This window comes from Orcinus orca, chromosome 3 (genome assembly GCF_937001465.1).
Source record: "Orcinus orca chromosome 3, mOrcOrc1.1, whole genome shotgun sequence".
NCBI lineage: Eukaryota > Metazoa > Chordata > Mammalia > Artiodactyla > Delphinidae > Orcinus > Orcinus orca.
Genome location: NC_064561.1, coordinates 28,287,794 through 28,302,159, shown reverse-complemented (window position 1 = coordinate 28,302,159; position 14,366 = coordinate 28,287,794). Strand labels below are relative to the sequence as shown.

At 46.6% G+C, this 14,366-nt stretch overlaps 2 protein-coding genes across 2 annotated transcripts in view; both read left to right on the top strand.

Annotated features, from left to right (window-relative positions):
* The window catches only part of KCNIP1 (potassium voltage-gated channel interacting protein 1), a 226,897-nt gene extending 225,135 nt beyond the window's left edge, over nt 1-1,762 (top strand). The window contains exon 8 of the mRNA XM_004271988.4: nt 903-1,762. Coding sequence (XP_004272036.1) covers nt 903-950 — 48 coding nt within the window. The 3' untranslated portion in view covers nt 951-1,762. The remainder of the gene's footprint in view (nt 1-902) is intronic.
* Nucleotides 1,763-12,911: 11,149 nt separating this feature from the next.
* On the top strand, nt 12,912-13,996 carry LOC125963880 (microtubule-associated protein RP/EB family member 1). Its single transcript, XM_049707471.1, has one exon. It carries the CDS (start codon nt 12,995-12,997, stop codon nt 13,799-13,801), a length of 807 nt encoding a protein of 268 aa, XP_049563428.1. The 5' UTR covers nt 12,912-12,994; the 3' UTR covers nt 13,802-13,996.
* The last annotated feature ends 370 nt before the right edge of the window (nt 13,997-14,366 follow it).

Here is a 14,366-nt window from a genome sequence, read left to right as displayed (position 1 = left end):
TGCCTAAGGTCACTCAGCTCATAAGTGACAGAGCCAGGATTAGAACGTAGGCAGCCTGACTTCCGAATCCATATACTTAACTGTCAGGCAATTATACCTCCCTGTTCTAGAAACTTTTAAAAGATTTCAAATACCCATAATCAACTTTGTTGATTTTCTCTACTTTAGGTCTGCTTTCTATTTCATTTATGTGTGCTCTAAATTATTTCCTTCCTTCTGCTTTTTTATTTTAATTCAATTTTTTAGGTTTTCTTTCTAGATTTTTGAGATGGAGGTTTAGATCATTGATTTTCAACCATTCTTTTCTAATATATGCATTTAAAGGGCTACATTTTCCTCTGAGTACTGCTTTAGCTGAGTACTGCTTTAGCTCCCCAAAATGTTGATATGTCACATTTTCATTATATTTTAATTCAAAATATTTTTCTCTGACCCATGGAATTAGAAATGTGTTGTTTAATATCTAAATATTTGAGGATTTACCACATTCCATACTTACTCCTTAGAGAATATACAATAGAAAAATGTAAACTAGAATAGAATAAAAAAGAAAAAAAACCATGTGATCATCTCCATAGGTACAGAACAAGCATTTGATAAAAATGCAATTGCCCACAGCTTCTTAAAAGAAGTAGTCCTCACTTGTTTACTGGAAAATTTGGGGTTTTTTTTTTTCTGAATTCCTCTTTAAAGCCAGAGAAGGTGCTTCTCCCTTTGAACTTCTCACTTTCTAGGTCCCCACCTACCCCTTACTCCCTGCTTCTCATACCCTTGCAGAGTTCTTTCTGAATAGGAAACCCATTCTGCAGATTTGCTCTGGAGATTTGACAAGTTACAGAGCTTCTCAGGGAGAAGCCTCAGAGAATTCTAACCATCCTCTTCTCCCCCTCCTCCCATCCCAGGATGACAACATCATGAGGTCCCTCCAGCTGTTCCAAAATGTCATGTAACTGTGAACACAGCCATTCGGCTCTCAGAGACGTTACTAAACAACCAACTTAACACCTTGATCGGCCCTCCTTCTGATTTTACACGCGGACTCTTGGGACAGAAACACATTTTGCACTTTGGAAGAATTCTCTGCAGAGACATTTTGTGGAACCCAGGATCACGTGGCTCAGTCTCTGATTGCCAGCTCTTCCTCCTCCCTCTTCTTGAGAGAGACAAGATGAAATCGGGTTTGTTTTGGAAGCATGCTCATCTCTTCGTACTGCTGCCCTATGGAAGGTCCCTCTGCTTGAGCTTCAACAGTAGTGCACATTTTTCTGTTTGCGTGCCCCAGGCTACTGCCTCCAAGTCCAGCAGACCTTGATGTATCTGGAAGCGAGATGACCTGAGCCAAATGCACATCAGCTTCTGATGGTCTCCCAAACCAATGTGCCTGTTTCTCTTTCTTTGGTGGGAAGAATGAGTATTATACAGAACAATTAGAATCTACTATGACTAGATTGGGCGAGCCAGCGCCTAACGTATGTAGGATAGGACTGAATTATTAAGCATGGCATTGTCTGATGACCCAAACTGCACATGTCCTTTGTTTCCAGAGGCAAGGACAATAATGCTGTCTCATATTAGCATCTATGCTGGTGGTACAAGTCCCTTAACATGCACAGGAAGGGAGCCAATGCCCAGTGGCCCATGCCTCCACTTCATCTCCTGCTAGAGCCCAGCACTGCATGACCCTCCCAGAAAGCCCAGGATGCCTGCAAATTGTTGTAATTTTATACCATCTTCTAATCAATAAACGGAACTATTTCTTACACTCTTAATCTTCATTTCATCCACGACATTGGGCAGAAGAGGTAAGCTGTGAAAGGGAAGGCTAGCCTATTCCTTTGGCATCCGGTTATTAGTGCCTATATTGTGCCAGGCACTATGCCAAGTAGCACATCCCCCTCCCCTGCCCCCAAGCAAACATCCGACTCAAATGCGAATACTGTGACCATAAGCAAATGCAGCTTAAAAATGAGACTCTTCACAACACCCCCCTTCCAGAACAAGTGTCACTCCCAAGACCCTCTGGTATAGAAAGTCTGGAGCCTCACATGGTGTGGTTGGGGGTACAGAGATGAAGAGGTGGTCAGGACCCCCTGCTGAGGGACTTGGAGTCCAGGAGTGGATCAAGAGGCTTCAGCCTATAAACAGCAAATGATTGTTTATATTGGACACTGTGGGTCTTGGTTTCCTCATTTGACATCACATTAAAAAGATTAAGAGCTAACAGTGGCATTCTTGGAAGAAAAGCAATTTACTGAACCCCTGTGATGTGCCAAGGGCTGCACTAGGGGCTTATATGAATTATCTCATTTCATGGCAGAATGCTCTGGAAGGTAGAGTCTTCATTTTGCTGGTTTGCACACTGAAGCTCAGAGAAGTAAGGGAAACTGCCTAAGGTAGCACAGCTCCATAGAGAGATTAAACTCTTCCCACTTTCTCCTAGAGCCTTCCTACTAGGGGATTCTGCCTTGCCCCAAGGAACTGAGAGTACCTCCCACAAATCTCACTCATCTCCAGTCAGCTCAGAGAGGCAAAGGCATTCTTTGAATCCAAATAGTAGAGGAGAAAACAGATATAGAGAAGGGAAAAGCCTCAGGTACCCGTGGATCACTAGCGAGAGCAGGTCACCACACCTCTGCATGGATGAAATATTCCCAATCTGATTGCCATTGGCTGCTGCTGCTTTATGGCTGGAAATTATAGAGGCCACAGCTCTGTTTCTCTATTTGAGCTTCCTGAGTGCAGCCATGTGGTCATCTAAGGCTGCTGGACATGTGGCTGGCCCCTAGCAAGGCATATACTTAGGTCCATGCAGACGATCTATTCTTGTGACCTTTCCACTGTGGGGTGTGAACCTGCATCCCGAGGCTGTACAATGTCTAGGCCATGGTTCTCCACCCCGGCTGCATAGCATAATCACCTGGGGAACTTTGAAAAATGCCAACACCTGGGCCCCATCCCAGATCAATTGAAGTAGAATCTCTTGAGTGTAGAACCCAGGCATCAGAATTCCTTAGAAGCTGCCCACATGATGGTAAAGTGCATAGAGAGCCACAATGGGGACCATACCCAGTGCTGGGAATGGAGCACAGGACCTGAACCATCCCCCTGGCTACAGTGATTGGTTGAGAGCTAGGCTTGATACCTATGCCAGTCCACACAGCATGAATCTCAAGACTTGCACTGGGAACAATGGGGCAAAGATGCTCTCTCTCCTATTGGACATGAGGAGTAGCCCTTAGCCAATGACCCATGAGAGTTGGTGAATCAATACCCCAGAACCCTCTCCGCAGTAGGAAGAACTCTATACCTTCTCCCAGACTTCTCCACTAGGATTGAGCCCCAATCACCCACGATAGTAATCTGCTCAAAAGTACACCCCGTATTGACCTCTTTCTCTTCCCTGTCTCATTTCCTGCATTCTCCTACCATTGCTTCCTGGAATCCCCTCCCGGATAAACTACTTAATCCCACATGCTTGACCCAGGGCTGGATTCTAGAGGAACCTAACCTAAAACAAGTAATGAATAGGCCAGATATGTGTCCTGCTCTCATGAATCTTATTTTCTAATGGGAGGAAACAGAAAACAAATAAAATGATTTGGGGTAGTTAAAGTGGCATGAAGAGAACAAAAGTGTGATGTGATAGAAAATGACTAGGGTGACGTGGGAGGCTGCTTTAAACAGGGTGGGGAGGGAAGGCTCCTCCGAGCTGAGCTTGACGCGATCTCAGGGGTGGGGGGGAGATCACCAGGCTTTTATACAAATCTGGGCCTAGGCTTGCTGTGACTTCTTGCTCAGGCTTCTGAGATTCTATCTCTCGTTCCATTAAGGAAATCAGATCTGTTGTGGAAATGGAGAATCCCATCATGACCGATCCTGTGGTTCTCTAACATCCCATCTCTGAATAAATCCTCTGAGCAGAGGCCAGCAAGGCCCATTGGAGAGGCTTCCAGGAGGAAATGTAGATGGGACTGGGGACCACTGCTTGGCGCCAGGCTCTCTGTGGTTGAGATCCTACTTGAATCTCACAGCAACCTTGTGAAGTAGGTATCCTAGGCACCTATTCTTCGGATGAAAAAAAGGATGCCCAGAGACACGGAGGAAACTGCCCACAACAGCTGGAAGTGGGCTTAAAAGCCGGCCAAACTCCAAAATCCATGCCCAGCTCCATTTCTTAGAGAACGTGAAGACCTTCTCCACCTATTCCTAAAACTAGCTGTAATTATATACAAACACCAGAAGGTGTTAGAAAGCGGCTGTCGTGAAAACTAAAGCAATGAAAACAAGTCCATGAATTCAAGCCAAATTACTCTTCCTCTAAAGGGAAACATGCACAAAGATGCCCATATGGGTTTCTTAGAGGAGCTGAAATAAGTCCCTTCACATCAAAGTAAGGCCCAATCTAATTGGCAGACCTCAACCACCTCTGCAAAAAACCCAGATCTTGAAGAGAAGGGGAAAACCTCAGGAGTAGCCAGCCCCACTGAGTGGACTTTTGATGACCCATGAGATTCTGACAGCTAACTGTACTCACAGTTCTAGAAATGGAGCACATGACCTAGTCTAGGCTAATCATTACCTCCCATGCCCCTGGCCACAGTGATTGGTTCAGGGGTAGGCTTAAGACTGAAGCCAGTGCAATCACCATGAATTTTAGGGTGTTTACAGAGAACGATGAAACGAAGTTCCTAGTTTTCCTGCTGGACATGAATGAAAAAGCACATAGCCCTGGAACATAGAGGCAATCATTTTGTAACCTGCAGGAAAGTCAACCTATAGATGAACATAATACCACAGAAGTCAAGGCAGAGATGAAAACAAATGGACTCCTTGAGGATTTCACTGAACTGCTGGATCAAGCTTCACCTGAAGCTACATGTCCTGCCAGTGTTTTGGTTGTATGTATCAATAAATTCATTCGTCGTTATTATTATTTAAAAAAAATTTTTTTTTTGCTGTACACGGGCCTCTCACTGTTGTGGTCTCTCCCGTTGCGGAGCACAGGCTCCGGACGCGCAGGCTCAGCGGCCATGGCTCACGGGCCCAGCCGCTCCGCGGCATGTGGGATCTTCCCGGACCGGGGCACGAACCCGTGTCCCCTGCATCGGCAGGCGGACTCTCAACCACTGCGCCACCAGGGAAGCCCCATTTGTTATTATTTAAGGCAGTTTGAGTTGAACCTCCTGTAACTTGCAACTTGACACTTGCTAACTGACCCCAGCCCCACTCCTTCATAAGACAGATGGAGCAAACAAAGCCCACAGCTACACAGACGGGTTGCAGCAAAGCTGGACTCAGAAACCCAGACTAGTGCCACATCCACTACACTGCTCTGCCACCTACTGATACTTTGCAACCATAATATAATACTAATATTAAATATCATTTACAGAACACTTATGTCATACTCTCATACATTTAATCCTCACTACCCTGAAATTAGTTCTGTTATTATTCCCATTTACTAATGAGGTTACTGAGAGATTAAATAACCTGACCATGATCAAATACCTAATAAGTCATAGAGTGATTTGAACCCAGGACTTTCTGACTGCTGCACTTAACCACTAAGACAGGAACTGCTAGTTTCAATGTGTATACAGAGCAAAGCAGACTAAAGAAATGAGTTGAAAACCAAAGAATATATACCCAGTGTGAAGGAGGAAACTATATCACAGCTCTAGGGACTGCTGCCGTATTTTTGGAATTTGGGCCCTGTGTGTTAGACCTAACAATTTTTTCAAGTAAAGTTGAAAATCCGAATTTCTTTTTTTTCCCTTTATTATTTATTTATTTTGGCTCCATCAGGTCTTAGTTGCAGCACATGGGATCTTCGTTGAGGCATGCAGGACTTTTGGTTGCGCACACGGGCTTCTGTCTAGTTGTGGCATGCAGGCTCCAGGGCGCGTGAGCTCTGTAGTTGTGGCACCGGGCTCCAGAGCGCATGGGCTATGTAGTTTGTGGCACGCAGGCTTTCTAGTTGAGGCCTGCGAGCTCAGTAGTTGTGGCGCACGGACTTGGCTGCCCTGCGGCATGTGGGATCTTAATTCCCCGACCAGGGATCGAACCCTGGTCCCCTGCATTATAAGGCGGATTCTTTACCACTGGACCACGAGGGAAGTCCCTAAAATTCTGAATTTCTATATTCTGTCAAGTAGTTCAGTATTTTAAAAACACCAGGCAGACCAAACCAAACAAGTGTAAGATTGGGATTGAGCTTGGATTGGGCTCAGAGGTCATCAATTTACAACCTCTGCCCTAAATTCTATGACCATTTTTCCCCACTAGAAAGTGGTGGTAATATACCAGGCTAATGCCAAATGTCCATCACAAGGTGAGTGGATAAACAAACTGCGGTGTATCCATCATACAATGGAATACAACTCAGCACTAAAGAAAAATGAATTATTGATAGACATAACATGGATGACTCTCCAAATAATTATACTGATGAAAGAAGCCAGACAAAAAAGAATACATGCTGTATACATCCATTAATATAAAATTCTAGAAAACACAAACTAATCTATAGTGACAAGAAGCAGATGAGTGGTCGTCTGGGACTGGGGAGGGTCAGTGTGGAGAGAAGGAGTGAGAGAGATCACCAAGGGGTGAGAGGAGACTTTTGGGGGTGATGGATGTATTTATTTTTTTGATTGTGTGATGATTTCATGAGTATATACATACATCAAAAATATTAAATTATACACTTTAAATATGTGTAGTTTATTGTATGTCAATTATACTTTACAGATGTTTTTAAAAATTGGTCTGGGGGGACTTCCCTGGTGGTCCAGGGGTTAAGACTCCATCCTTCCACTGCAGGGGTCACGGGTCCAATCCCTGGTCAGGGAAGTTGCACATGCCACACGGTGTGGCCAAAAAAAGAAAAAAATGTAAAAATTGGTCTGGGATCCCAGGCCACACCACCAACAGCTTTCATGGTTTACCTACCACTCTGGGACCTCCGCTCCTCAAGAAGCACTTTACATGAACAAGCTTCATCACCTTACCTTCCCTGGTCTGTCTTCTGGCCACTTTGTTCCAGCCAAGTTTCTCCAGCTATATTACATCACTCCCTACCCCCACCAGGAAGCCTGACAAATGCAGTCCACCGCTTCCACCCCCCTCCCAAAGCCCAAGTCAGGCCCCTTCTCCATACTAGAACACCTGAGGGGTGGCCAGGATTTTGTGGCAGAGGATTGGGAACTAAGAGTACCCAATCCTCCTGTCTCCTAGCCCCCCACTCCCTGCCCAGTCCAAGGAGCCAAAGGCCCTCACTGCCATGCTGACACAGAATAGGGGAGTGCTTGGGGAGAGATGGAGAAAGATGGACCATTGCGGATTCTATTGAAGAGAGCAACAGAGGCACTAAACCGGCTGCTAGAAAATAAGTAAAAGATGGAGAAAAGGAAGCAGAGAGGTGTACAGGGAGGCAGAGGAAGAATAAGATGAATGAGCTTATAAACTCCTTACATGATAGGTGTTAGCCCACTGTGATGGTTAATTTTATGTGTTAACGTGGCTAAGCCATTGTACCCAGTTTCTGGTCAAACTCCCATCTAGATGTTGCTGTGAAGGTATTTTGTAGATGTGATTAACATTTAAATTTGAGTAGAGCAGACTATCCTCCATAACTACTGGGCCTCCTCCCATCTGTTGAAAGCCTTAAGAGAAAAGACTAAAGTCCCCTGGGAAGAAGGCATTCTGCCTCCAGAGAGGCAGAATAATTTTGGTTAACTAAGAAGGAACTATGAAAAGGGATTTTTTTGATGAGCGGCCAGAGCATGGAGTAAAGGGAGAGGACTAGTCTCTCTTGCACACCTCCTCCACGCCGAGCACCTCTGTACAGCGCCTCATTTAGTATCACAACAATCCTCTGCGATAGGAATAAAAATAATACCTCCATTTTCCAGATGGGAGGGGCTCAGCGAAGTGAAATCAGGGGCCCAAGGTCACCGCTAGTAATTAATGGATACAGAATTTAATAATGATAATAATGGCCATAACAACATTTAGCCATTCTAAACGCCTAATGTAAGTCATTTCACAGAAAGTCATTCTGTGCTCGCCCCCGACCTGGCCACCTCTGACTCCAGCAGCACCCCCATACTGCTGTTCACGCAAAGGGGATGGCACCCCTGAGGATTCTAGTAGTCTGGAAGGCTTCCCAGCAGAGGTGGGACCTGGAGAGGCCACAGGCAGGAGGAGGGGACCCCAAGTCAGGGACGGGTGTCAGGAAGCCAGGGATGTTTAAAGGATCACGGACAGGCCAAGATGGGGACGGTGAGGAGTCAGGCTGGGGCTACCAGGGGGACGGCCTCAGATGCCAGGCTGGGGGAAGGGGCTTTTTCTGGAGGTGGCAGAGAGCCACAGGGCTCCGAGGAAGATGGAGATGCAGGCAGGAATGGAGCTGAAGAGAGGGTGTCTCCAGAGGCCGAAGAGGGACCAGCTCTGGGAGGGATGGTGGGGACCTCAGTGAATTTGACCAAAACCATGGGGAGTGAGTGGCGGCTGAGTGGACCAAGGAACTAATGACCGGGAAGGGCCAGTGTGAGCCCCTGGAGGACAATGCAGAGGACGTGGTGAGCGATGGGAGACGCGGAACGAAGATGAGGCCGCCGGTGTGACTCGGAAGCACTCCCTCGCCCACGTAGGGTGAGTGGAACACGGGAGGCCGTGGCCAGCTGGGTGCGCGCGGCGGTGCGGCTTGCCATGCGCCGCTAGATGGAGCAGACGCCCCTCCGAACGAGCCGCGGGACCCTCAGCCTGGGCCTCACCATGAGGCCCAGGAGCCGAGGCGGTGCTCAGCTGCCGCGAGGGGGAGGATGCGCCCCACCGCCCCTAACCTCAGCGCCTGGGCACGCAGGGGACCCCATGCTTGCAAGGGCCCGGCGCTTAGTGTCCCGCTCCGCAGCCACCGCCTTGAAAGGGAACCCACATTTATGATTGCTCTGAGTCCTGCACATCATGCAGCAGGTCCCACCCTGCTTTCCCTTTAGAGCACTTTCACAGGGTGACTCATTTATCCCGCCCACACAGCAGTGAGGTAAGGATATGGTCCCACTTCACAGACCAAGAAGCCAAGGCTCAGAGAAGTGATGAGACCTGTCCAAGATCACATCCGGTTGTTGGTGGTGCCCGCTGGAAGCGGCATCTTTGACTTCCAAGTACAGCGTCCTTTCCCGCCCACATCAGAGACTGCCCTCTGCAGGCACCGGATGCAGACAAAGGCCTCGGCCCACTGCCTCCTTCAGGCCCATCTGGTGCTCTGAGGCTGAAGTGGGGCTGGGATGAAGGGGCCAGGAATAGCGATGTCCCCAGAGTCTCCATTTCTTCTGGTGATTGAAAGATCCTAGGCAGCCTGAAGGAAAAGGTAATCTTCCCAGCCCAGGACTTGTTAGTCCTGGCTTCAGCCTCCACAACAGACAGCCACAGACTTGGGCATCAGAAGGACCTGCCCATTGGCAGGGTGTGCAGAATGGAGTAGAAGGTCTGGCTTCCCAGTGAGTGAGACAGCCCAGAGCTGGAATCCTTTCTCCAGCATGCCCTAAGCATCTGGCCCCTCTGAACCTTGCTTTCATCAAAAGTAAATGAGAAAAAAGTCTCAGGGTTGCTGTCACTATTAAACATTTCAGGTGCCTGGCAAGTTGCAGGTACTCAGTAAATCTTCCTTTATTTACTTTTGGGTTTTGTCAGGAAAGCAGCTGGGTTATCTGCCCCGGAATCTTCCCCTTAGGGAATAAAGTATTCTCAGGGGTGGGAGAGAGAGGTCTCCAAGATAGTTGGAGGGCCAAGGGCTGAGGGCCCGAAAACTGTGAGAAATGTGGTCTAACAAGCCACACCAGAAGGGAGTCACTAACTGTGGGTTTGGAGAGAGGCCTGCACAGTGCCTTCCTGCTGGTAGAGGCTGCAGGAAAGCAAGAGGGGAGAGGGAAGGAAGAAAACAACAAAATGATAATGATACTCATACTACCCCCTCATGGGTGTACCATCCTGGGCTGGTTTCAAAACCTTTTCTGGTCCACATTGCTTGCTCTGATTCTCCCCCCCGGGTCCCCTGAGAAGCCAACAGGGCACTCACCGCCCCCAGTTTACAAATGAGTGACTTGCCCAAGGTCAAGGGGGTGACACAAAGACTTGACCCAGTCTTCTGATTTTTGATTCAGGGTTCACCCCAGTAGTGCAGAGTCAGACCCTCCAGGCCATGGGGTGAAGAGGCAGAAAAGGCAGAACAACCTCTTTGTTCTGCCAGACCCACAAAGCTAGGAGTGGGTGCTGGGCTTGGGAACTGGGAACTGAAGAACAGAATATTCTCCTGATTCCAGGGACTGTGACTTCCTTAGAGTCCAGGCTGAACCAGGATGAAAGGTTGTCCCGGAGTCCTTGGAGACAGACAGGCTTGGGCTCCAATCCCACTGCTGCGATGTACTTGCTATGTGACCTCAGGTAAGTGATTATACCTCTCTGAGCCTCTGTTTCCTTATTTATAAAGCAGGGAGGATAAAACTTAACTCACAAGCTTAGAATGTTGTGGGGGAAAGCGAGCAGGTTTTATAGCCGGTCAGACTGGGTTCAGATTCCAGCTCTGCCATTTATTAGCTGTATGACCTTAAGCAAGAGTCTTCACCTCCATAAGCCTCAGTTTCCTCATCTGAAAAATGGGGATGTTAAGACCACCTGCCTAAGGTTGTTGTAAAGATGAAATGAGATAATAGCTATAGACCACTAGACACTTTGCCCGGTCTATTGTAGGGGTCAATAACGTTAATCTCCCCTGGTGAGAAGGCGGGGAAATGCTGCTGCATTTCACTCCAGAGGCCACCCCAGGACCAGGCCTGCTGCCTGCTCGCAGAGCAGTCAGCTCAGAAGCATTCCTGCTGTCAGCAGGCAGCTTCTCGGGAAAGAGCTGACATTCACAGAGAGCAGGACATTAACCAGGCAACATTAACAATGGAACGACTGTGAATTATTTGAAATATGGATCTTAAAGACAGAAACCTTTCATCCTAAGATCTCAGAATGAGGAGACCTTCAACATGGCAGAGGAGTAAGATGTGGAAATCACCTTCCTCCCCACAAATACATCAGAAATACATCTACTGTGGAACAACTCCTACAGAACACCTACTGAACAGTGGCAGAAGACCTCAGACTTCCCAAAAGCCGTGTGGCTGACAGGGTCTTGGTGCTCCGGCCAGGTGTCAGGCCTGTGCCTCAGAGGTGGGAGAGCCGAGTTCAGGACATTGGTCCACCAGAGACCTCCCAGCTCCATGTAATATCAAACAGCAAAAGCTCTCCAAGAGATCTCCATCTCAAAGCTAAGACCCAGCTCCACTCAACGACCAGCAAGCTCCAGTGCTAGACACCCTATGCCAAACAACTAGCAAGACAGGAACACAACCCCACCCATTAGCAGAAAGGATGCCTAAAATCATAATACACACCACCGGACAAAGTCCTGCCCACCAGAAAGACAAGATCCAGCCTCATCCACCAGAACACAGGCACCAGTCCCCTCCACCAGGAAGGCTACACAACCCACTGAAACAACTTTAGCCACTGGGGGCAGACACCAAAAACAACGGGAACTACGAACGTGCAGCCTGAGAAAAGGAGACCCCAAACACATAAGGTAAGCAAAATGAGAAGACAGAGAAACACACAGCAGATGAAGGAACAAGGCAAAAACCCACCAAACCAAACAAATGAAAAGGAAATGGGCAGTCTGCCTGAAAAAGAATTCAGAGTAATGATAGTAAAGATGATCCAAAATCTTAGAAATAGAATGGAGAAAATACAAGACACATTTAACAAGGACTTAGAAGAATGAAAGAGCAAACAGTGATGAACAACACAATAAATGAAATTAAAAATTCTCTAGAAGGAATCAATAGCAGAATAACTGAGGCAGAAGAACAGATAAGTGACCTAGAAGATAAAATAGTGGAAATAACTACTGCAGAGAATAATAAAGAAAAAAGAATGAAAGGAATTGAGGACACCCTCAGAGACCACTGGGACAACATTAAATGCACGAACATTCAAATTATAGGGGTCCCAGAACAAGAAGAGAAAAAGAAAGGGACTGAGAAAATATTTGAAGAGATTATAGTTGAAAACTTCCCTACTATGGGAAAGGAAATAGTCAATCAAGTCCAGGAAGCACACAGAGCCCCATACAGAATAAATCCAAGGAGAAACACACCAAGACACATATTAATCAAATGATCAAAAATTAAATACAAAGAAAAAATATTAAAAGCAGCAAGGGAAAAACAACAAATAACATACAAGGGAATCCCCATAAGGTTAACAGCTGATCTTTCAGCAGAAACTCTGCAAGCCAGAAGGGAGTGGCAGGACATATTTAAAGTGATGAAAGGGAAAAACCTACAACCAAGATTACTCTACCCAGCAAGGATCTCATTCAGATTTGATGGAGAAATTAAAACCTTTACAGACAAGCAAAAGCTAAGAGAATTCAGCACCACCAAACCAGCTTTACAACAAATGCTAAAGGAACTTCTCTAGGCAGGGAACATAGGAGAAGGAAAAGACCTACAATAACAAACCCAAAACAATTAAGAAACTTGTAATAGGAACATATATTACTATAACTACCTTAAATGTAAGTGGATTAAATTTTCCAAACGAAAAACACAGACTGACTGAATGGATACAAAAGTAAGACCCATATATACGCTGTCTAAAAGAAACCCACTTCAGACCTAGGGACACAAATAGACTGAAAGTGAGGGGATGGAAAAAGATTTTCCATGCAAATGGAAATCAAAAGAAAGCTGGAGTAGCAATTCTCATATCAGATAAAATAGACTTTAAAGACTATTACAACTTTACGTCGGCGCGTAACGGGGGGGTGCGTGTGAGGTCATCGCGCGGGCGGGCGGGCGGGGTCAGGCGGTTTGAACGAGACGAAGACGGAACCGGAGCCGGGTACGGGCAGCGGACGCGGTCCAGCCGAGAGCCGAAGATGGCAGTGAATGTGTACTCAACGTCGGTCACCAGTGATAACCTCAGTCGACATGACATGCTGGCCTGGATCAATGAGTCTCTGCAGTTGAATCTGACAAAGATTGAACAGTTGTGCTCAGGGGCTGCCTATTGTCAGTTTATGGACATGCTGTTCCCTGGCTCCATTGCCTTGAAGAAAGTGAAATTCCAAGCTAAGCTAGAACACGAATACATCCAGAACTTCAAAATACTACAAGCAGGTTTTAAGAGGATGGGTGTTGACAAAATAATTCCTGTGGACAAATTAGTAAAAGGAAAGTTTCAGGACAATTTTGAATTCGTTCAGTGGTTCAAGAAGTTTTTTGATGCAAACTATGATGGGAAAGACTATGACCCTGTAGCTGCCAGACAAGGTCAAGAAACTGCGGTGGCCCCCTCCCTTGTTGCTCCAGCTCTGAACAAACCGAAGAAACCTCTCAGCTCTAGCAGTGCAGCTCCACAGAGGCCCATTGCAACACACAGAACTACTGCAACCCCTAAGGCTGGCCCGGGCGTGGTGCGGAAGAATCCTGGTGTGGGGAACGGGGATGATGAAGCAGCCGAATTGATGCAGCAGGTCAACGTATTGAAACTTACCGTCGAAGACTTGGAGAAAGAGAGAGATTTCTACTTTGGAAAGCTAAGGAACATTGAATTGATTTGCCAGGAGAACGAGGGGGAAAACAACCCTGTATTGCAGAGGATTGTGGACATTCTCTATGCCACAGATGAAGGCTTCGTGATACCTGATGAAGGGGGCCCACAGGAGGAACAAGAAGAGTATTAACAGCCTGGACCAGCTGAGCATCATCCGAATTCTTCACTCCAAATCATTGGTAAAGCTGGCGAGGACAGAGTTGGCGCTGCTGCTGAGTGGAGTGGAGCTGCCTTCCCTGGAGCAGTGACTGTGACCTTGAAGCCTTCCGGCAGCATTCCATCTCCGCTTTTAGGGAGCAGAGTAGAATCTCCTTAGGATCGGCAAGCGATGCCTGAACTAGTCTCAAGTAGGACTTTGAACTTTTTTCCAGAATTATTTTGTGCAGAGGTTCATCTACGAGATTTTTTTCTTCTTAAACACCTTCCCTCCTGCTTCTTGAGTTAATAAACTTGAATTATTGATGATCACGATTTTATTCGTTTTAGATGTGGGTTTTCTGAACTTTTCCTTACCTAAGAAGTGGAATGAATGCATCTTACTATTTCCCCTTTGTTCTCATGTTTCTTCTTTGGGAAGGAAAGTTACATTTATTGTGATAGAATTTAGCATATTTTGGCCCATGTAAAAATGTTGATAAACGCAGGGGCTGCTGTAAGTAGAAATGATAACATTGGATTGGAAAATGAAAGCCCCA

Bases quoted from the DNA above. Each gene is read 5' to 3' on its own strand.
- LOC125963880 (XM_049707471.1), top strand. From the start codon at position 12,995: ATGGCAGTGAATGTGTACTCAACGTCGGTCACCAGTGATAACCTCAGT.